Here is a 22,567-nt window from a genome sequence, read left to right as displayed (position 1 = left end):
GGACACTTTCATTTTTTGTCGTTTCTTTAGCTCTTTCTCTCTTCAAATTGAGGTGAATCTTAGCCTTCACTAACCTATGTTCACTGCACTTTACCCTACCTAACACTTCTACGTCTTGCACTATGCTGGGATCAGCAGAAAGTATGAAATCAATTTCATTTCTTGTTTCACCATTAGGGCTTTTCCAGGTCCACTTTCTGTTGCTATGCTTCCTCAAAAAGGTGTTCATTATTCGAAGCTTATTCCTTTCTGAGAATTCGTCCTGCAGTGGACATAAAACAGGCTGCTGCTGCTGCTGATGATATATATATATATATATATATATATATATATATATATATATATATATATATATATATATATATATATATATATATATACACACATATTGAATGGGTGCAACTTCTCCTCGTAGCGTGTCCTGGAAACAAAGATGAGTGTGCAACATCTCATTGGTATTTCTGTCATGAGCCTGGAAGACAATGATGACAGAGTTCTCGTTTCGCAGAAAATCCGGCGTCGGCGTCCAGCGTTCTGCGCTGGATGTTGTTTCAGCAAAAAGAAATTAGAACCACGCATACCCAACGTCGCAGGCCCTCTATATGCCACAAGGAAATTACTGAACCAATCGAATTTCTCAAGGTAAAATATGTAGAAAAATAGTAGAGTACGGCTTACACACAACCTCAGACAAATCAACTTGCGGCCTGGGGAGAGTGTGTAGCCTTTTAAATGGTGTTAAGTGGATCCATCTCCACTTTTCCTCAAGGGCAGCGGTGCCGCGTCGGAGAGAACAGACTCGAGTGTTCTGGAACTTGTTTACACGGCTGACCAATAGCGACGCAAGCCCCAGTGGGAGAGTGAGAACACTATTGTACAGTGGATGCTATGTGTATGTGCGCCACTGCTTTCATGTGAAGTGATCAACAGACGTGGCATGCTGTATAAAAGAAGGACGACTAGCTCTGTCGACCAGCCCGTGCCGAAGTCCTAACTTTTAAGACTTTGAGAAAATGCTTCTGCTCAACTGCTTGGTCAACGCCACTGTCGGTAGCCATGAACCTGCAAGAAGCGTGCGCCTGTTCTAAGCATGGCCTCACTGTGACCCTCCGCACATTGGACTGACACAGTGCGCGGTGAGCAAATCGTGTTGTTTGTGTTTGCCTCTCTCATGTAGCAGTACACTATTGTTGAAAGATCTCTCTGTGTATTGTATTGCATGCAATGGATTGTTTTGCTGAACATTGTGTGTATGTTGTTATACGTTAAGTGAAATTCCTCTGTATCGTCTCTTTGCTGTAAGTAGCTTGTTTTTGTTTGTGAACCTTCGACTCCGATCCATTCTCTGGCTTGCGACCAGCGAATGCTGGGCACCTAACGAGCACCCCCCTTTGTCACTTGGTAGCTTCATTTCAGCTGAGCTTGTCACACTAAGTCGAGCGCAACTCCTGAGACACTGGAATCGCTACCCCCACATGCTCCAAGGGTGTCTGGGAGTGCTCCACTAGAGCATGAACAGTGACACCATTGGAACCGTTACCCTTCACCCTTTAAAAGAGAAGGTACACTTGCCGTGTATGTTAGTTTTGTTTTCCCAAGCTCAAAGTTGCCCCCAACTAAGGTTGAAGTCTCGAGATTGTTTTGTGTATTTGTAAACTTTTCTCGCTCCCAATATGACCCCCTATAGTATAGAAGTGTGGGTATACATGCCACTTCTTTTGGCTGTATTTCATTTCTCTGTTGCGAAGTCACATTAAGCTGAGCAGAAGCTAAGAGTAGTTGTCTGTTAATTTTTCTCAGCTGTAACATGGCGGTCATGCAGCACTGAAGTGTAAGGTGTACGTGCCCACTGTTTTGTGTGCGAATTTAACCGTTTCGTTTTCCAGTGTGCACGAGTGCCCTCCCCGTGGGCACTTTATAGCATCAAAAGGCCGAATCGCCACCTGAGCCAGTCCGCTCCTCAGGGCCGCTGCCGAACACTCCATCGAACCCAAGCTGTCACCGACACCGCATCTGCTCTTTGTACCCTGTCTGGGTAAGTGAACTACTGATGCACTCGTGTCATGGTATATTACATTCTCCCCTTTCGCATTCCTTTGTACTTTTATTGGGTTATGCTTGGGCGATTGAAATGATTTCTGTAATTGTAATCGCTTGTTTTTAATTGCATCTTTATGGATGCTTCGCAGAGATTTTAATGACTAATTATTATTGTAAATGAAACGGTTTCCTTGGTAATTATTTCCCTTCTACATGTTAATTTTAATATTTACACTGTTGTTAATCTAACATCATCGTTCTCCCATTACTCACACTGAAAATGAACCTTGTAATAAGGACAACACTGGACTTTAGTCAACCAAGAGAACAGGTTGGTTTCAGGAAAGGATACACTACAATGGATCACATCTATGTCATCAACTAGGTAATCGAGAAATCCGCAGAGTACAATCAGCCTCTCTATATGGCTTTCATAGATTACGAAAAGGCATTTGATTCAGTAAAGATACCAGCAGTCATAGATGCATTACGTAATCAAGGAGTACAGGCTGCTTACGCAAATATCTTGGAAAATATCTACAGAAATTCCACAGCTACGTTAATTCTACAGAAGAAAAGTAGGACGATACCTATAAAGAAAGGGGTCAGACAAGGAGATACGATCTCTCCAATACTATTCACGGCGTGCTTGGAAGAAGTATTCAAGCTATTAAACTGGGACGGCTTAGGATGAACGGCGAATATCTCAACAACCTTCGATTTGCAGATGACATTGTCCTGTTCAGCAACACTGGAGACGAGTTAAAACAAAAGATTGAGGACCTTAACAGAGAGAGTATAAGAGTGGGGTTGAAGATTAATATGCAGAAGACAAATATAATGATCAATAGGCGGGCAAGGAACAAGAGTTCAGAATCACCAGTCTGCCTCTGGAGTCTGTGAAGGAGTATGTTTACCTAGGTCAATTACTCGCAGGGGACCCTGATCATGAGAAGGATATTTACAGAATAAGAATGGATTGGAGTGCATTTGGCAGACATTGTCAGATCCTGACTGGAAGCTTACCATTATCATTAAAAAGAAAGGTGTACAATCAATGCATTCTACCGGTGCTGACATATGGGGCAGAAACTTGGAGACTGACAAAAAAGCTCGAAAACAAGTTAAGGACCAGCAAAGAGAGATGGAACGAAGATTGCTAGGCATAATGTTAAGAGACAGAAAGAGAGCGGTTTGGATCAGAGAGCAAACGGGTATAGACGATATTCTAATTGACATCAAGAGAAAAAAATGGAGATGGCCAGGTCATGTAATACGCAGGTTAGATAACCGTTGGACCATTAGGGTTACAGAATGGGTACCAAGAGAAGGGAAACGCAATCGAGGACGACGGAAGACTAGGTGGAGCAATGAAATTAGGAAATTCGCGGGCATTAGTTGGAATCGGTTGGTGCAGGACAGGGGTAATTGAAGATCGCAGGTGAGAGGCCTTCGTCCTGCAGTGGACATAAAATAGGTTGATGATGAATACTAAAGACTCCGCACTCCCCATCTAGATATTTTCTGAGGGAAGCTGCATTTGCCTCCATGTTTACAGCAAGAAATGCTAAGTGCATTGTTCAAATAGGCTTTCTTGTATAACAGAATGAACTGGTTTCTTAAAACCTCAGTGGAAGCAACAATGACTCTTTGTCAAAGCAAGTTTTCGAGTGAAGAGCAAAGGGGGGACGTTAGGCAATATAGCTAGTCCTGCGTTTTAGTTGTCGCTTTTCGTGCACTCTTCACTTTAAGTAGCGGTTTCTTCAAATGTCATTTCCCACTCATTTTCATCTGGGTCCTAGGGTTCTTGTAAGCATTTGCAGTCTCTTTTTCGTAGTACACTATTGCGATATATGTCACAATTTTTAAGTGAGCAAGTAGAGCTTGTTGCAGCCCACACTTTACCCAAAACGACAAGAAATGAAACTACAGACGTTACAAAAGCACCTGCTTGAATATCTTTGCTTTTGTGAGATAAAGAACAGCCAGAACACATTGTTTTAACACTGCCTGTGGGGCCTCATAATCGGAACCCATTGCTCATGCCTCGCACCTATTTTAGAACCTGCAAAAAATTTTTTTTTGCTCGCGTACATAATATTTGGGGTCTTAGGCACAAATGTTTCTACAAAGGCAGTCATACAGTGACTAACTATTCCTGTATTTTATTCTTGTGTGCACCCGGCACTGCTGTTTCCGAAGATGGGTCACTTCAGTCATCATCCAGTCTGCAAGCATTTCCAGTTTGATGTCGAGAAAGGACATTTTATATGTCAGATTGGAGACTGTCAGACTAGGTTACCGGGACAGCATGCTGCTAACCTTGAACGTCACGTGCAGCTGCATCACAGCATAGAATACCAAGCACTAGTTCTGGAAAAGCCGTCACGTAGCAAATCCTCACAGGGTTCTGGCAGTGAGCAGGTTCTCCAACTATGGAAGGGCAAGGAAATGAAGCAGACCCAACTCTCGCACGCATTGCAGGTGAGCGCGGGTGTGAGTGTAAACATAACTGGAGAAGCCGTCGTGAATACTCGCCTCTAATTGGTCACTATGAATAGTAGACTATTTCGCATGATTGATTACTTGAAAAATCACTGCCCTTATATTGCAGGGCCTTAAGAAAAGAATGACTGTGAGCGCCGAGAGTGTTCGATTACGAGTGGCTCAAGAAGCAAAAGAAACAAGACAATTGATTTCACAGTTACTTCAAAATCGTCATTTCACTGAAAATGGACAGTGCTACACACCTTGATCAAGCAATCCTTGGCATCAATGTACAATTTATTGAAGATGGCAGGATCCGCCTGCAGACACTGGCTATGAAATAACGTTTTATTATTATTATTATTATTATTATTTGCAATACTGCCAGTCTCATTGAGACCAAAGCAGGTGGGCATTGTATTAGACAGTTTTACAAAAGGAAACAAAAAGGTCATGCTACATATTGAGCAGCACACTGTGGAAAACTTAAAAACCGTGAAGTCCTTGGTGTGCTCTCTGAAGATGGAGTAGCTCTGGAGCAAGTGTACAGTGTAACGACAGACAATGGAGCGAATATGGTTAAAGCGGTTGCTCTTATACCAGAGCCATCATCTGAAGACGAAGAGATGCGGCATGTGCCACAGTCTGAGGATGAAGAGTGACAAACGTCATACGAGAATTTAAGCGACTGGCCTTGCCTAAATGAGTTGGAAAGAGATTTCACATTTTCAGATGATGGACCACTCCTTCACCTTCAAGGGATGAGGTTCGCCGGTCACACACTGCAACTTGCAGTGCACGATGTGCTAAAATTTTCAGCAGCGAAGGACCTTGTTATCAAAGCACGCAACATGGTGACAAAAATGCAGGTACCAGCGGTGATGTCCCTTCTTCGCCAACTAAAACTGAAGAAACCAATTTTGGACTGTCTGGCACGGTGGATGTCGACAAGTGCCATGCTTAAACGGCTGCTGGAACTCCTTTTGAGAATTCTGCGACAACTTTTTTAGCCATGGAAGTGAGCTCTCTTTTAGAGAAGAAGACTGGCAGGGCATCAAAAACATTGTGGCTGCATTGGCTCCCGCTGAGAAAGCCACTGTTGAACTGCAAAGGGAGCAGCTCACGATAGGTGGTTTTTACGGCACCTGGCTTAAATATCGCCTAAAGGTTTCTAAAATGACAACCTCGATAGCCAGCAGCATGGCCATTTCTGCTATGAAAGGCACGAGAAGTTGTTGCTGGGCTGCAACCTTTTTTGTGCAGCTATTTATCTAGATCCTCACTACCACGTAACATTGACTAGTGAGGAAAGGTGCCGAGGAAAACGGCATCTGGTGACCACATGGAAGCAGCTTCATGAGATTGTTGGAGGCGATCAAGTAGAATTAATAGCGGCAGCAGAATATCCCTCTAGGAGCATATAAGCTGAGGATGAACTTGAGGCCTTTCTTATGGAAAGAGGACTACCTGCAACCAGATATCAACAGTTCACTCAAAGGTAAAGAAGTACACAGCCTACTCAATGCCTTCGATATAGTGCCTCAAATAAGCAAGGATTCGAATCTACTGGACTATTGGGAGAAAGAAAAGTTGCGGCACCCAGACCTGTATTCACTTTCACTTGCCACAGTGGCGTTTGCAATGCCGGCCACACAAGTTAGTGCCGAGAGGGCATTTTCAGGGCTTAAGTACATCCTGTATAGTCATTGAACGAGGTTGGATTCAACAACCCTCGACGACATCCTCTTCCTTTGCTCTTTTTATTCAGCCAAATAAAAATTTGCAGCATTGACTGAGCACATAATAAAATGTTTGGAAGTGACAAAAGTGTCACATTATGCTTATTTATAATTGTACAAACCAACACTTCACTTTAATCTATGAGTGGTTGCGCGAGAAGATGCATTGGAAGATTGTTCTTAGAGCTTGAAAAAATCAGCACGGAATAAAATTGAGAAAGGTAATACCCACGATATAATTTCGCCATACATCTGATAAAATTCTGCAGGAAATTTTTACTGCAAGAAATGCCCATTAAAATATGTGAAAGATATGCAATCTTCCCACTCGAAGTAGAAGGAATGCACGCAACTGATAAAGGTAAAGTGCTCTGTGAGCATGCGAATAAATTTTGTTAAAGCCCTTGTATTTGGCTAGACGGGGTAGTTTATTCTCCCTAAAAGAGCTTTAAAATTGCTGAATATGGATAGAATGCAGCATTAACGTCAATAGTGAATTGCACCATTTGATTTTATATCTCAGATTTCCTAGCTGCTTTATTCCCGAGCATAGGTAAACCGTTAGTGGCTCTTCAAAACTAATTTCTAGTTTTTTTACTATGGTACTGTATCTTACGTCTGAAGATATTTTTACCAGTTGCCCGACAGCACCACCACATATTATGCACAGTCTGTAGTTCCACAATCCATTAGGTTCTCGTCTTATCATTAGCCTCAATTTAATGTAAAGTTGTCTGTATACATATACTATCAGTTTACGTTAGATACTGCCCATCTCCACCAATTTTCCTTTACATTTAGACTAATACCCGTGTCACACGGGCATTTGGAAGGCCTTCCAACCAATAGTCAGTTGACTCAAAGGTCAAGTTCGAGCTGCTACATGGGCAGTTTCGAAGGCCGCCGAGTCAATAGTCTATCGAGTCAATGGAGCACCCTACAACTCTATCGAAATCTTGATGGCCTTTGAGCAACGGAAGCGGAAACAGAGCGAACATGCCCTCTCGTTCACAGTGGGCTCGTTACTCATGGTTAGAAAGAACAAATCAAACCAAATGCTCTAAAAATACTATATATGAGTGTTATTCATTATTCAATAAAGTGTTTTTGCCACTTGACATGTGCGAACACACACCAAAACAGCAGCCGCATCGAGCGGCGCAAACGTTGCCGCAGTTTCGCTACTCAACAACTTAAAAACTAAACATATATGTATGGCAATGTATAAACAAATTTTTTAAAATGTATAAACAAACATAAAAGAAATTATAGTGCTTTTAAATGGTTTTAGTGTTGTTTAACTTTTCGTGAAATGAAAACGAAAATAAAGATCCGCAGCGCCACACAATTTTGCGAGAAACACCTGAACTACTCAACAGCCTTTCAAAAGTGCCGTGTAGCAGCGCGACAACTCCTTTGAGTCGATAGAGTAGTGGCATTTCAAAGGTCGTTCACCGGAAGGCCATACAAATGTGCCCGTGTGACACAGGTATAAGTAAGGCAACATATCATGGCTTATTTTTCATGGTTTCTATGTGCATGGTGCTTAATATTGTGCAACATTTTCAATGTGCTGTTAATTTGAATGCATCCCCGCCTTCTTGTGGAAGCCTTCAGGGACATCATCAATAATAAATCCATATCTCCCACTTATTCTGGTTGAATAAGCCGTTAAATACAGACAGCAGTGAGACACAAACACTCGCAGTCCTCTACGACACTGGTACTACTTCTTGTGCAGTGACATCATGTCCTTTGTTTATTGCGCTAAGAAGCATGAGAATTAAAAAAAAAAAAAAAAACTTTGGGGCCTTTTTAAGTCCACTTTTAAAGTAGATGCGACAACATTTCCACATCATCTTGAATCTGCTCAACCTTAAGATTAAGGGGCGCATGGATTAAAGTTGACTAATGCAGATTAGTGGGTAGCTAATGTGAATTAGCAGGATTGATGCATTGATTAATTTGGATAAGGGGAATTAGAGGGCCAGTTAAGGTAGATTAGTGGGTCGGACAAACCTCAATATTTTTGGGGTCCTTGGCATTTGCAAATTTTGCGGCACCATCCCTCTCGACAAATCAGAAAATGTCGTTGCGCACAAAAAAAAGTCTGAAAGTTTTTAGGTGACAACACCCTAAATGCTATAAAATGTCTTTCTTTATGCACGTATTGCGTTATGTTGTTTCTAGCGTAAGATTGACATCTCACACTGAAGTTAATAAATAATTGCCTAATGCATATTTTGTATTCATCCAAGGGTTTTTGAAACAAGTGTTTATGAGGTAAGAGGGTAGGAAGCAACTAAAGTGAAAGAAAAACAAAATGAGGGGCGATCAACTGGTTTGATGCGAAGGAAATCCGACAGCATTCTTCAAGACCTTCTCATTCTTTGTGCTACCGTTCTGCAACCTTGGAGTACCAGCGACCACTACTACTGCTTGTGACCTACACTAAGCTATCTTTACTAGAACCCAATTATTGTCACCTGTTGCTGAAGTGTCAGTAGCAAGTTGCTATCACCTGAGTTTCCCTATAGTCAGCGAGTCATTAGAGCCGTTCCTTCCTTCTAGCCGGTCTGTTAGCAGGTGGTAGGTGGGCCTGAACTTAAATGTCATAAATGTCACCTGCCAAGCTTGAGGACGCCGACGCCGGACAGTTCTAGCACTGCTAATGCTCTCACATTAAAGCTAAAACACCATTGAAACCAGGGTGTCTACCAAGTTGACATTTCTAAATTCCCTGAGTTTCCAGGTTTTCCCTGAGTGCCTTTGCAAAATTCCTTGAGTGATGAAGAACTATGTTTTATGTCAAGACGGGATGAAACCATATCGCCCGATGCTGTCACTCTCTAGTAAGCATATAAAAAAATTTTGGAAAAATACTTAATCCAATTTGAATACTAAGGAGTAGTGTTTATGTTATTCAAAAAGAGAATAGAAAGGGGGGGGGGTTAGTAAAATGCACAGCAAATAAAATGTCTTAAAAAAAAAATTGCAAATGGAGTCGGACATTCTCAAATACAAATAAAAAGGAGATGCATACAGAAGCAAATATTTTCAAATATGAATCATTTCTATCAACTGATAGCAAGCTCAGTGGTATGAGACCTGAACTTAGTCACATTTGAGATTCTCTCTCAATAGCTCGTAAATCAACCTCAACTGTCCTGACATATATGTCAGGACAGTTGAGGTATACTCTCAGCCCGCGCACGACACCTCAACGTTGTGTTTCACTGCTTTAAAGAGTTTTAGTTTGGATGAGGGACACCTGCATCTCGGCATCAGCCAACACTGTTTTTCGAGCTCAAGCTCCTTCAAAACGGCGGCATCACGCTTAATTTCCCGTTCATTCCTATGTGCGTAGGTCCTTTCTGTTCTTGTCCTCCTTCCGCCACTCGTTCGCCATATGGACCATTTGAAGCATTTTCTTGGTCAGTTGCACAGTCCAAGTCCAATTTTTCAATCTCCCTCGGGGCCGCGAAAACGTTCGAAAAATCGGCCAGTTGGAAAAAATTGCATGTCATTTACTGCCATTAGGGGCTCAAACCGCCATAGGTACATTAGAAAATGCTCTGAAGGCCTGTTGGTACATGTATTAGACATATCGGTGCTCGTACTGTGACAGGAAATACCGGGTGCACGCGTATACAATTAAGCAGTACATACTGTGTCCCGTGGCAATAGCCCCTTCCCACGTGTTATGCTTCACTGCAATACTTTTATGTATGCTTCACCAAGTAATATTTCTGTAGAGGCGAAGCTGACTGATCGGGAGCCGGCATTATGCAACGCACAGTGCTTTCCAAGCTTCTAAGCCACTTGCGAGGACCACAAAGGCAGAGTCCGTGCCATTGCTGACAGCAGCGAATTCTTTCAATAAAAAACACGGCACCCAACAGCAAGAAGCTTCATAGCGAACGTCGAAGCAGCTAGACCTAGCGTTGCCGCAGTGGTGGCTACGGCTGCCAGCGGAACTGCGTGCTAGAGCGCCGGTTCACGGCGGCGAGGTAATCAAAATGGAAGCGGTGGTGGCTTTGATTAATGCCGTTTCAGACTTGCGGTCACGGCAAAACGTCCAGAAAATCGGACGGTGAAGAGTTCTTGCGTCCGAAATTTCAGATGTTTTGATACATTGACTCTATGGCAGTAATGGTGGTGCCGCAAAGCCGTCCAAATTATCGGGATTCCGGAAAGTCGGTCGCTGACTGTACACTGGCAACTCCTCCGGCCGACGACAGTGCGTCAAAGAGGATTCATTATGATTCCTGTCTGTTACTAGAGGCAGCATTACCGGGACTTTCAACCCTTTCAATAAAATTACAGCTAACTTTCCCTGATAGAGGCACAAATTCCCTGAGTTTTCCCCGAGTTTTTCCAGACTACTCAAAATCCCTGAGAATTCCCAGTTTTCCCGGTTGGCAGACACCCAGGAAACTATAGATAGGTACATGAAAAGTGTAGCAGATCAAAGCAGATCAATTTTTTTCAATGCAAAAGCATTACTCGCTTCATTGAGTGAAAATATGTGTTTGTGTGTGTGGCGACATTTGATGATACCAAAAAAGGTGGCGGACAGGCAGGCTCTCTGCTGCCCAGAGAAGTAGCCTGCCTGCTCGCTTGCTAGTAGCTCGTCCGTCCATTCGTCCGTCCGTTCGTCTGCCCGCCCGCCTGCCCGCCTGCTGCCTACCAGAAGATTCAGGCGAGGATGCATGATTTGGGGAACGGCCCGTCACCGGCCAGCCAAAAGGAGGGGGGGGGGGGGGGGAGGGTGCATAGGTGGCACTGGGGCGCTGCCCACTGGCCAGGAGGCTACATGACTGCCTGCCAGAAGACTGCGATGAGGATGCATTATTTGGAGACGAGGTGCAGCCCATCACTGGTAGAGTGGAGGGGAGTGGAGCACAAGGCGGCTACGTAGAGCCATTGTTGTATTCCTCAGGAAAACAACTGCAGGTTTATGAGCCCAGAATAAAACAAAATTTAATTATATCATATGAACAAAAATAAATGAATAAAAATAAACTTGCAGCCATAAAGAGTAATGCCATCAGATTTACACACGTAAGCAGCCTTACGTGTCCCTATGAACCTTTTATTTCGCTTCAGTTAGTGTTGTAATCATTGGCCTCCCATGGAAATGATTTTGCAGTGCATTGTACAGTTAGGTTGGCCAAGTCGCAACATTTACAAGAAGAAACCTACATTATGAATTTGTTTTTATACCGACGTGACAGAGAAACGCAAATGCAGCACTAAAAGAGTTTTAAAAAAAAGCTTCTTTTTTTTTTCTCCGAACTTGTTTGAACCGGTTCGAACTACTTCAAACTAGAACAGAATGGTGCTCGGGAACCGAACCTGGAACCAAACTAGAAAGGCTTGAACCCGAACCCAAACCAAACCCCAAAAAATTCCGGTTCGACACCCTGCTACAGACATGATAGCGTCAGATTGTAATTTGAATATACGAGAAAACATAATTCTGTTACGCAAAAACTCAAACCCACAAACAACTTTTCCAGCGTCTCTACCTTTCACAGAGTAGCCATGGCCTCCCAGATTTGTGAAACTCAAAGGCCATAAAACGGTGCGCCTGGTTCCTTGACAACCTCCAGCTGGCGCTCGCCTGAGCCGCATCGCGGCAGCGGCGTGAGATTTTGCGGCGAATGGACGTGCTTTTCAGGGCTTCGTGACGGCAACAAAATCATGCACAAAGTTTTTGTGCATGCTTTGAGCTTGCTTCTGTTTCTGATTTGCTGACTTTTTTAGCCTTTAAATATTAATTAAGTAGTTTTTCATTTTTTGCCTCTTTTTTGTGTGCGCGGGTGTGTTTCATGTGCATTTGGTTTTGCAGGACAGTCAGAGCGTCCTTTCGCACCATGTGCAACCGGGTGGGACGTTAAGTCCTTATAGCCTTTAAATAGTAGCTTGGAAGTGGCAAGACTAATAGCTATTAGTGGTTTTACTGTGTGTGCTTTGGTATCGGGAATATTGCTTTGGTAGGAAAGTGAGAGCGTGGCGGTGTGGTCGAACATGTCATACCTTAAATCGGTGCAGCATTGATTGCTTTTAAAACATTGGTGAGAATTACTTTGCAACATTTTTAGGATTTAGATCCTGTGCGTATCAGTTTTCGCTAGAAGGCACGTGCTCTGCATTATTATAGTATTATAGTACTACGGTATATGCATTAGAAAAAGCTGTGCAATACATGGCAAGAAAGCTGGGAAAGCATGCTGTGTGTAGGGGGGGTCGCTCAAGGCAGATGAGGGGACGTGAGAATGGATAAGGAATGCAGTCAATTGGCACACACTGTGATATCGATACTGGGCTGAAGAAAATGGAGGCTTTCCAGAAAGAGCTTTTCCAACAGGTTGAAGAGCTCAAAAAGGAACTAAATAGGGAGCATCATGCACAGAAGGTAGTGGAAGAAAGACTTCCAGTAGCTGAGGAAAAGCTGAACAGGAACGAGAATGGTCGTGACAATGGAACGCAGTCCCCCGACGTGACAGGAGAGGGAGTGTCAGCAAAGCACGTGGAATGTGTGCAACGTGCGGCGGAGGTAGCAGGAAAGAGCGGCACCTACCTTGAGGCCACCACACACAAAAAGCTGAAGCGCGGGGGTCAGTGCCCCTTGTCGAGTCCGAATCACGCGGAAAAGGACAAATGGTGATTATCGCCGGCAACTCAAACTTGGCTAGGTGCTCAGAAGCAATTGTGGAGAGGGTGAAAGGCGATAAGAGTGGTGGTAGGGACATTTTCAGGGTGGACACTAGGTTCTGTCATGGAGCGAGCAAACACAAGGCTTGTGGAAAATGCCCATGTGCACAGCCTTGTCATAGTAGAAGGTGCGCTAAATGACGTCCTAAACAGGAAAGGGAAAGGACTAGCCCAGTGCTTGGCAACGGGGGGGTAGACGACTTGTGCGAGCTGTCCCCTCAGGTGTAGATCGTGGTCTGCATGGTGCCTGCACGTGACAGTTACGTACAAAGAGCCGTAGTGGCTGCTAATGAGGCAATATGAAAAATGAGCTGAGAGAAAGGTTTCGAGGTTGTAAAAGTGAACAGGGAAGTGAGAAGGTGTGGTGGTTTTGAACGAGAGGATTCACTTCGATTATAGGCTTGGACGAGAAGCGGACTGCTGACTTGCTGGTCACGCTGTTGCTTTTTTAGGGGGCCCACAGGTGCTCAGGAGGCCAGAGTAGGTAGTAATGAGGAAGCTCCTCTAGGGGAGCCTCAGTATAGCATCGCCATCACTAATAGAAAGAGGAGGAAAGCAAGAAAGAGAGCTCGCGATGCAATAGGCTACATAAATATGCAGGGCGGCAGAAGAAAGGAAAAGTGGGCAGAGATAGAGGAGCAGTTAAATAAAGAACAAATAGGGATGCGTGCAGTTACAGAAACACACCTTAGAGACAAAGAAGAGCCGCCAGTGATGGAGAATTATGTTTGGGAAGTGTGCAACAGAACTAAGTCGGAAAAAAAGAGGGGGAGTCGGAATGCTCATCCATCAGGGGGCCATATGGAAAAGAGTAAATTTAAAATGTCAAGAGCACCTTTGGTTATCAGGTACGAGTTGAAAAAAAAACTTGGCCGTACGCAACGTATTTATGCACCGAAAATAATTGCACAGAGAAGAATCAAGAGTTAGTGGAATGCATAAGTGCGGATATTAAAGGGACCCTGAAACGATTTTGACGATTTTCTACAAACATACCGAGTCGTAAGAGTAGGTCCTTCTGATCATTAATTGACACATCTAAGTGCTCCGCGTAAAGCTTGTAATTTATTATGAGGTTTTAAAAATGCACATCGCTGCCAATCGCAGCACACTGCTTGGCGGAATTTTAAGCCGCCCCTACCCATATGAGGGAAATCACCCAACTGACTTCAGTAGGGCGAGCTATCCGATTGGCTGCCCAGGGCGCGTCATAGATAATTTTTCCACCTTTATAGTGAACAAATGATGTTCGTAATATTTAGAATGTTGGTTAATTTGTTTCTAGGACAATTTCTCGCTACACTTAAGCACTTCCGGCACGCAGCAAGCGTCGTCTGCTTATGTTACAATGTGCTCCATTTTGAGGAAAGCTCCGCGGTCAGAGTCCGTCTCAGTGTTTTCGCGAGCACTTTGATTCGACTTTGTTGCGTTGTGAACTGCAAACGTAGCGACTGGCAATATGTCAAGCTACGAAATTGTGTCCCTCTGCAAGCCAGTAGACGAGCGGACTGCCTGCAGCGCATTGGACTGCCGCTATCCGATGGGCGCCAGGATTTGCGCGATTACGGCCGTCACTTTACACCTGAAAATTAATAACGCAATAGCGTTTCGCGAGTCCGGTATTAGGGTGAACGCAAGCGCAAGGGCACAGGGCCTGGCCACGTCCCCTTGCATGTTGTTTCAGGGGATGAACAGAAGCACAAATGTGAATGGTCTGCACGGTGCAGCCACCTGGTGGCATAGAGCTCAACCACACACAGTAGCAGTAACGAAGTGTATTCTTCTTTGCTGCTGGTGTGTATTTTTCGCAGGAATGTAATCATCAACACGTTGTTTTTATAAATGTTTAAAATGTTTTACACTTGGTTAGAGCAATATTAGCGCTTTGTTTGGCTGGTTAAGCGCTGCGCCAACAAGTGGCTGGACCGTGCAGACCGATCAGGCCGCTCACATACGTCTACGCTAAAGTTTTTTATCAGCTTTAGTATATGCCTCCAGTCATTTGCCGAAATGACCAGCTTGCCTGTGGTTACCGGAATACCAGACATGTTCGGCGCTACGACAGAATGCTCGCAATGTACGCTGCTTCGACAGCTCTCGCTTGGGGTCGACGGCCAAGTGTCTAGCGGAGAGGTTTTATGTGGGTGAGGGCGGGCTCCAAAACAACCGGAAGTGGACGATGTGACGTCGCATCGTGACGCAGAACCAGTGAAGGCAGAGCTTAGCCCCGATTGCTCGGCGAACAAGTTGAGGAGAAAAAGCATGGCTAGGGAGGAGGGTAACTTGCAAACGCTTGTAGCTTCATTAATACATAACGCTTCACTTAAATTGTGGTGCAAATGTTCTACTTAAGCTGTACCCTACGCGTCTACAAAATTTGTCCAAACCGTTTCAGGGGCCCTTCAAGAGTTTCGGGAATGGTGCCGAAATTATCTTGTTAAGTGACATGAATGCCCTTGTACAGGATCTAGATGGCTATACTGACAACGGGAAGTCAATACTTATCTTTGTGAGCAACATAACCTCGTTATCATGATTACAGGGCCTAAGTGTGAAGGGCAGATCATGTGGGAAATGGGAAACCGGCAATCGACCATTTATTAATGTCTGATGACAGAACGAATTCATTAGAATAAAAACAGGAACAGCGCTACACAGGACGAGCAAGTAAACAGGGCAGAGCGCTGACTACCAACCAAATTCTTTATTTGCAGAAGCAGCATATAAATACATCATGAAGGTGACATAAAGAATAGAAAAAGAAGGATAATAAGGATAAGTGTCAGCCATGAAGATAATCAATTTCTTTTGTTGAGAGCGAGAGGGACGCAGAGCTGACGCACGCAGTGTGCAGTGCAGTGCAGTGTTGCTGGTGACCTTGTAAAAGAGTTAAAGAACGCCGGAAAACAAAACTTTGCAGTCACCGCCTTCCAAATATAGGCTTGTCGTCATTCCTTATGTACACCGTGCTTCCCATAACATTATAAAAATTGCGGCCAAGGCAGGAGTGAGGGTGGTGTGCAACGTCCCTAATAAACTGAGTGGGTTGTGCAAAATAGTGAATATGGAGGATACTGTCGAGCGCAAAAGCTGCTATAAGAATCATGTTCAGGGCTTTGTTAACTGTACAACGCAGGTCGTCTATAAAATCCCACTTGATTGTAAACGTTGCTATATTGGGCAAACGGGGAGGTGCATTAATGATCGCCTGCGCGAGCATGCCGCTTCACTAAAAGGAAACCCGTACAGTCATCTAGCTGCGCACTGTAAGATGTGTGGTTGCTTCCCGATCTTTAACAAGTGCGAAATAATCGGCAGATATAGTGAAAAGCGTGCGCGGGAAGTCTTTGAAGCATTTTGTATATTCAAAAGTGGCGACGCATGCGTCAGCTTTGCGTCCCTCTCGCTCTCAACAAAAGAAATTGATTATCTTCGTGGCTGACACTTATCCTTCTTTTTCTATTCTTTCTGTCATTTGCATGACGTATTTATATGCTGCTTCTGCAAATAAAGCATTTGGTTGCTAGTCAGTGTTCTGTCCTGTTTACTCGCTCATCCTGTGTTGCGCTGTTCCTGTTTTTATTCTAAAGATGAACCAACCAGCCCCATTGAACACACTGCTAACGAATTCATGATAAGTTGAGAGAGATGGTCATTGACGAGGAAGGGTATAGCAGCCTAGGGAGTGACCGTAAACACATCAGCTTGAAAATGGGATATGTAGTTGGGATGGAGAGCAAGGAATGCAAAATAGCCAGTCCAAATTTGAACGCTGAACAAATAACAAATATAGTCACTAGAGTCAAGGAAGAACTTGGCAAATGGCCAAGTAAAGAGTGACAATGTAGTGAGCTTCTAAGTGTAATAACGACAGAAATATGGAAAGAGAAACAACATGTTCATTGGAAAGGAAAAAAGAAACCGAAAAGCGAGTAGAACAGGGAGATGCGAGAAGCGATCGCTGAACGACAGAAAGCATCCCGAGAGCACAGGCAGGCAAAAAAGGCACAGTTGCCACAGGATGAAGTAGCCAGTAAATGGGGAATACACCGGAAGAAAAAGTCTATGGTTCAAATACTGGCACAAGCAAAGATAAAAGGTGAAAGGGAATGTTCGTTGTCAGAAATACGTGAGAAAAATAAGGCCGCACCTAGACTGTTTTTGAACCACATAAAATTATTAGGCAGGAAGTCAACAACAATACAATATATCCTAGACGAAGATGGAAATAAACTGAAAGGGGAAGCGGGCATTAAATTACATCCAAAAAATAACAGCCGAATCTTTTCAAGGCAATGACGAGGTTGTATTTGAAGAAAAAAAAAGAGCATGAAAGAGAACCAGATCGAAAAGGAGCTGGTGCTGACAAATTTCAACCGGAAGAAAGCCGAAGAGAAAATTCCTAAGCGCACAGCCACAGGGCTAGACAAGGTTCCCGTTAGGCTGATTAATGAACTAGGACCAATAAGTAAGGAAGCTCTAGTGAAAGCAGTTGAAAAAACTTCAAAAGATAAGCGAATACCAGACAGTTGGCGATAAAGCAGAATTTATTTAATTTATAAAAGTAAGCGGGAGAACGAATTCACTCGTATAGACTGTTGACCATCATATCGGTAATATACAGGCTTGCAATGCAGGCAATCAAATTAAAGCTGCAAGCATAGGCAGAGAATAATGACATTTTGGGAGAACTGTCTCGGCTCCATTATGCCATATCTGTAACAGTGCTTTCGTGAATGGTATTTTCCCCGATTCTATGAAAATTGCCAAAGTGATTGTATTGCATAAGGGAGGCTCTGTCGCTGATTTAAATAATTATAGACCGATATCCATACTACCTCTTTTCTCAAAAGTGTTGGAACGACTCGTAAAGTGCAGACTAACTAAATTTCTAGATAAAAACCACGCCCTTGTGGACCAACAGTTTGGCTTCCGTGAACACAGATCTACTGAAATGGCACTTGTTAAGATCAAAGAAAAACTCCTTAGTAACATCGAGAACAAACTATATACGGTTGGTCTTTTCCTGGATATTAGAAAAGCTTTCGACTCCATTGAACACACTATCCTATTTAATAAACTGTCATACTACGGAGTTCGCGGAGTGGCCCTGAAACTGATTCAGGATTACTTCACTACCAGACAACAATACACGTGTTATAATGGGTTTTGTTCACACAAGAAAGAAATTGCACTCGGTGTCCCTCAAGGGTCAATTTTGGGTCCCCTGTTCTTTATTCTATACGTAAACGATATTGTAAACATACCGCTTACTCCAGACATAGTCTTGTATGCTGACGACACAAGTTTGTTTTTCTCAGGTGACAGTCTACGAGTGCTAGAAATTACAGCTAATAATTGGTTAGATCAACTTTTAGTTTGGTTATCAGCAAACCACCTGCAGTTAAACGTCAATAAAACAAAATATGTGGTTTTTAAGCCTAGAAATAGGCCTGATGACTGTGCTTTTTGTGTAAAGTTCAATAGTTGTGTAATCGAGCGGACTTCAGCTTTTAAATTTTTAGGTGTGCTTTTTGATGAGAACCTGAGTTTTACACCTCATGTAACGAAGATTCATTCTAGCATTTGTAGGTCAATAGGCATATTGTGTAAAATTAGATACCTTGTTCCTACTTGGTTGAAACGCCGTCTGTATTATGCTTTAATTCAGTCTCATCTTAGTTATTGCCTGTTGGTATGGGGGACTACATTCCAATCAAACTTGGATCGATTGATATGTCTCCAAAAACAAGCAGTTCGCTGTGTTGAGAACCTTGGACCCCGCGATCACACGGCACCTTTTTTCACAAAGCATGCACTTTTAAAAATTAATCAACTGTACGAACTTAAGCTCGCTATATACATACGAGGCGAACTCGTGAAAAATTCACTCATTCTTTATCAAAACCACCTCTCAAGCTACACCCAATACAATTTCAGGCATGACCATATTAGAGTTCCATTTTGCAGGACGAACTACGGTAGAAAACAACTAGCATACTTAGTCCCATCCTTCATAAATGCACATCCTAACACGATCACTATAGCGCAGAACTTCAGATCATTAAACTGCTTTAAAAGTGCCATGAAAAAATATTTGCTTTCCCTTTCTGATTGACATTGTGCTAATTGGTTTTTGTGTGTTTTACGTACAATTATTTTAAGTGCGTTTCATTTTGTGCTTGTAAATAGATAAAGTTTTTTTTCGTGTTCATATTACTCTGTTGATCCTAAACTATCTCTACTTGGAAAGTTGTATAGTGATTGTTGAATTTAATGCACGTATGTTTGCAATGTATGCTATGTATGTCTAATCCACGCTATTGATATGTGTGTATACTATCTGTATGTTATATGCTACCGCACTGTTGAGCAATGTATGGGTGACAGGGCCTTAGTCAGGCAGACAATGTACTGCCTTTAGCCTTGCCATCCAAGACCTTCACTGTGTCTAAATCAATGCTGCATAAATAAACTTCAGAATAGCTTCAGAATAGGTAGGCGTTTGGATAACTTATGTGTTCCTACTCAGTGTATTGAATATCAAGAGTAGAAAGCAGACCATTATATGTGGTCTTTTTAGACATTACAGGAGCGTATGACAATGTAAACCGCAACATTTTGTGGAATATTCTGGAAGGGGAAGGCTTAGGCAACGATTGTCTACAGCTTTTGAGATAGATTTACCTAGAAAATAGTTTGCGTTGAATGGGAAGGGAGGAGGAGCGAAGAGAAAGTTCATATCAACAAGGGACTGAGGCAGGGGTGCCCTTTATCCCCACTGCTGTTTATGATGTACATGGCAAGGATGGAGAGGGCACTGGAAGGAAGTAATATTGTGTTTAATCTCTCATACAAACAGACAGGTAAAGTAGTAGAGCAGCAGCTTCCAGGTTTAATGCAGACGACATTGTGTTGCTAGCTAACAAGCAAAGTGATTTGCAATGTCTGGCTAACGGCTGTGGACAGGAAGGCGAGAATTTAGGTTTGAAATTTAGTGTTAGAAAATCAGGTGTTATGGTATTCAATGAAAACAGTGAACAGACAGTGGCAATACAGGGCCAGGAAATACCTCCGGTAAAAGAATATAAATACCTTGGTATATGGATAAACAAAGGCAATAGATATATGGAAACACAGTAAAAAAACAATAACAGTAAGGGGGAAGAGAAATGCAGCCACGATGAAGCACAGAGCGCCATGGGGATACGATAGGTACGAGGTGCTCCGGGGTATGTGGAAAGGTGTAGTGGTTCCAGGACTTAGTTTTGGAAATGCGGCTGTTTGCTTTAAATCAGGGGTACAATCAGGACTCGATGGCAACCGAAGGTCAGAGGGACGCCTCACATTGGGCGCTCACGGGAAGACTACAAATGAAGCTGTGCAGGGTGATATGTGCTGGAGAAGTTTTGAAGTGAGGGAAGCTCGCAGTAAAATTGACTATGAAGAACGACTGAGGAATATGGAAGTAAGTAAATGGGCTGGGAGAGTGTTGAGGTATCTGTATAGGAAAAACATTGATTTACAGTGGAGGAAAAGAACTAGGAAGCTTACCAGCAAGTATGCGGCCTGTAGGGTGAGCAACACAGCAACAAAGAACGCCAAGCAGAAAGTCGGAGAGGCTGAAATAATCTCATGGGTGGCGGCAATCAAAAAGAAACCTGCCATGAGTAACTACTTGAGAGAAAAAAAACGAAATCAGGAAAGAAACAATTTATGAGAACTCAAAGGGAAGCTCATTACTTTTCGAAGCGAGATCAGGATGCCTTAGAATGCGCACCTATAAAGCGAGATATAAGAAGGAAGAAGAAGCATGTGCTTGCTGCGGTAAAGCTAGGGAAACGATGAAGCATAGTTTATTAGAGTGTATAAGACATCTCCTCAGCGGTCCATTTATGCACCAGTGTCCCCTTGAAGCCTTTGGGTTCAGCGAGAGCAGGGGAAAAGTAAACATGTCTGCAATAGAGATTAGTAAGAGGCAATTGAAAGATTGGTGGAAGAAAAGTAGGGAAACGACAAAAAACAGAGACGTCCAAAAGCAGAGTTCACTATAGGGGGTCAGGAAATTTGGTTATGAAAGTTCATGGCATTTTTTTTTTACCTAGGTAGGACATTAGCCAGTATAACAGCAAAAGCTTGGTGGCGCAACCCACCACCCCGTTCCAAAGGGGACGCTCGTAACATCCATCCATCCATCCATCCATCACGGCCCACGGGAGAGGACATGTTTCTACCAGAAAGCTCACCTTCGTGCATAGCATTCGCCGCCAGCATTTCCTGGTAAACATTACAGTTACATAAGCTGCAGTTCCGGGGAAGCATGAGAAGCAGTGAGGGATCTTTGAACACTCTCACGGTCCCTTCTTAAAGGCGAAGGTTAAGCGTCCTCCGATTTTTATTGAGTACTTTCAGTTAGCTGCTCGGACATAGAATTTTACAGTGCATGCAATTATGGCTTTGGTACATATCTGTGTGTTCTACATGAAGTATATGTGATATTGCATTTGCAGCGAGGGTGAAACAATTAGTTTACACAACATAAACTTTTTTCAGTACACCACTGGAACAACAAAGTTGCACAGTAACTCGCCAAAATGGAAAAGCACTGCAAGTGCATGGTAGCATTGCCGCACAAAGTTATTCATGATACTTCAAACGTATGATTGCATTTTTAAGCAGTTTTAATAATAAAACATGAAAGGACAGCACAATATTTACAAAATAACATCACACTTGCGAAATGGAATTGGTAATAAATGTTGCCAGATGCGTTGCCAAGTCCATTGTGGGCCTCAGTTTGGTGCTCCATAGCGTCAGTGAGCCTGCTGACCTCGTTTTTTATGGCCCGGAGTTTAGCAGTTTGCTGCAGTGAAAGAAGGTCTTCCATCAGCAATGTTTGTACACATGTTGCTGTGAAAGATATAGTTTTGCTGAACATGTAGTCACATTACACAGCAAAACAGATCACAGTTTAATGCCACTAGCACCGACACTTTCGGCCAAACTTGTCTGCATTCACTTTCAGACAAATCCACCTATTAAACCATGCTCTCACATGTACACTCGCTGTCATTAAAACATGTGGGAATAGAATGAATGTAGTGAGGCTACTACTTTGACTGTACTATCATGCAGCTGCACTCATTCACCCTCACTTCTAATATGATGTACTGCCGCCATCACAACGCGAACATATGAGCGTAACTGTTAGCGTTGTGAAGCATCATCGGATGCAATTACAATAGCAGCACACGAGTGCGGTTGGGTAAAAGTCGGGCATGCGATACGTGTACACAATCTAATGAACCATTAGTGATTCTGCCACCTGAAACATCTATGGTAAGTCAACATGTTTTCGCACAAACATCTATTTGTCTGCCTTTATTTTGTGTCATCCATAGTGCAGCCTGGATAAGCTGATGCAGCGTTTAAATAGCGCCTCAGCAACAAACCACGCAGAGTCGTACAAATGTGACTCGACAAAGGCGTGCATATCTGATATGTACCTCTGGGTCAGCTGAATGACAGCTGGTTACACATACTGTTGAAATGGACTGCATGCCCGGCATTAGGCGAGGTGC

General features: G+C 43.2%; 1 protein-coding gene across 7 annotated transcripts in view; it reads right to left on the bottom strand.

Moving 5' to 3' along the window:
- LOC142591373 (heat shock factor protein 1-like) overlaps positions 1-22,567 on the bottom strand; it is a 170,120-nt gene that overhangs the window by 112,117 nt on the left and 35,436 nt on the right. For 2 of the 7 annotated variants that reach the window (XM_075703730.1, XM_075703722.1), the window contains one exon: positions 21,720-21,849. The exons of the other annotated variants lie outside the window; for them this stretch is intronic. In XM_075703730.1, coding sequence (XP_075559845.1) covers positions 21,720-21,795 — 76 coding nt within the window. In that variant the 5' untranslated portion in view covers positions 21,796-21,849. The remainder of the gene's footprint in view (positions 1-21,719; positions 21,850-22,567) is intronic. 7 annotated transcript variants of the gene reach the window in all.

The sequence above is a fragment of the Dermacentor variabilis genome, chromosome 1 (assembly GCF_050947875.1).
Source record: "Dermacentor variabilis isolate Ectoservices chromosome 1, ASM5094787v1, whole genome shotgun sequence".
Taxonomy (NCBI): Eukaryota; Metazoa; Arthropoda; class Arachnida; order Ixodida; family Ixodidae; genus Dermacentor; species Dermacentor variabilis.
This window is presented reverse-complemented; position numbering and strand designations above follow the sequence as displayed.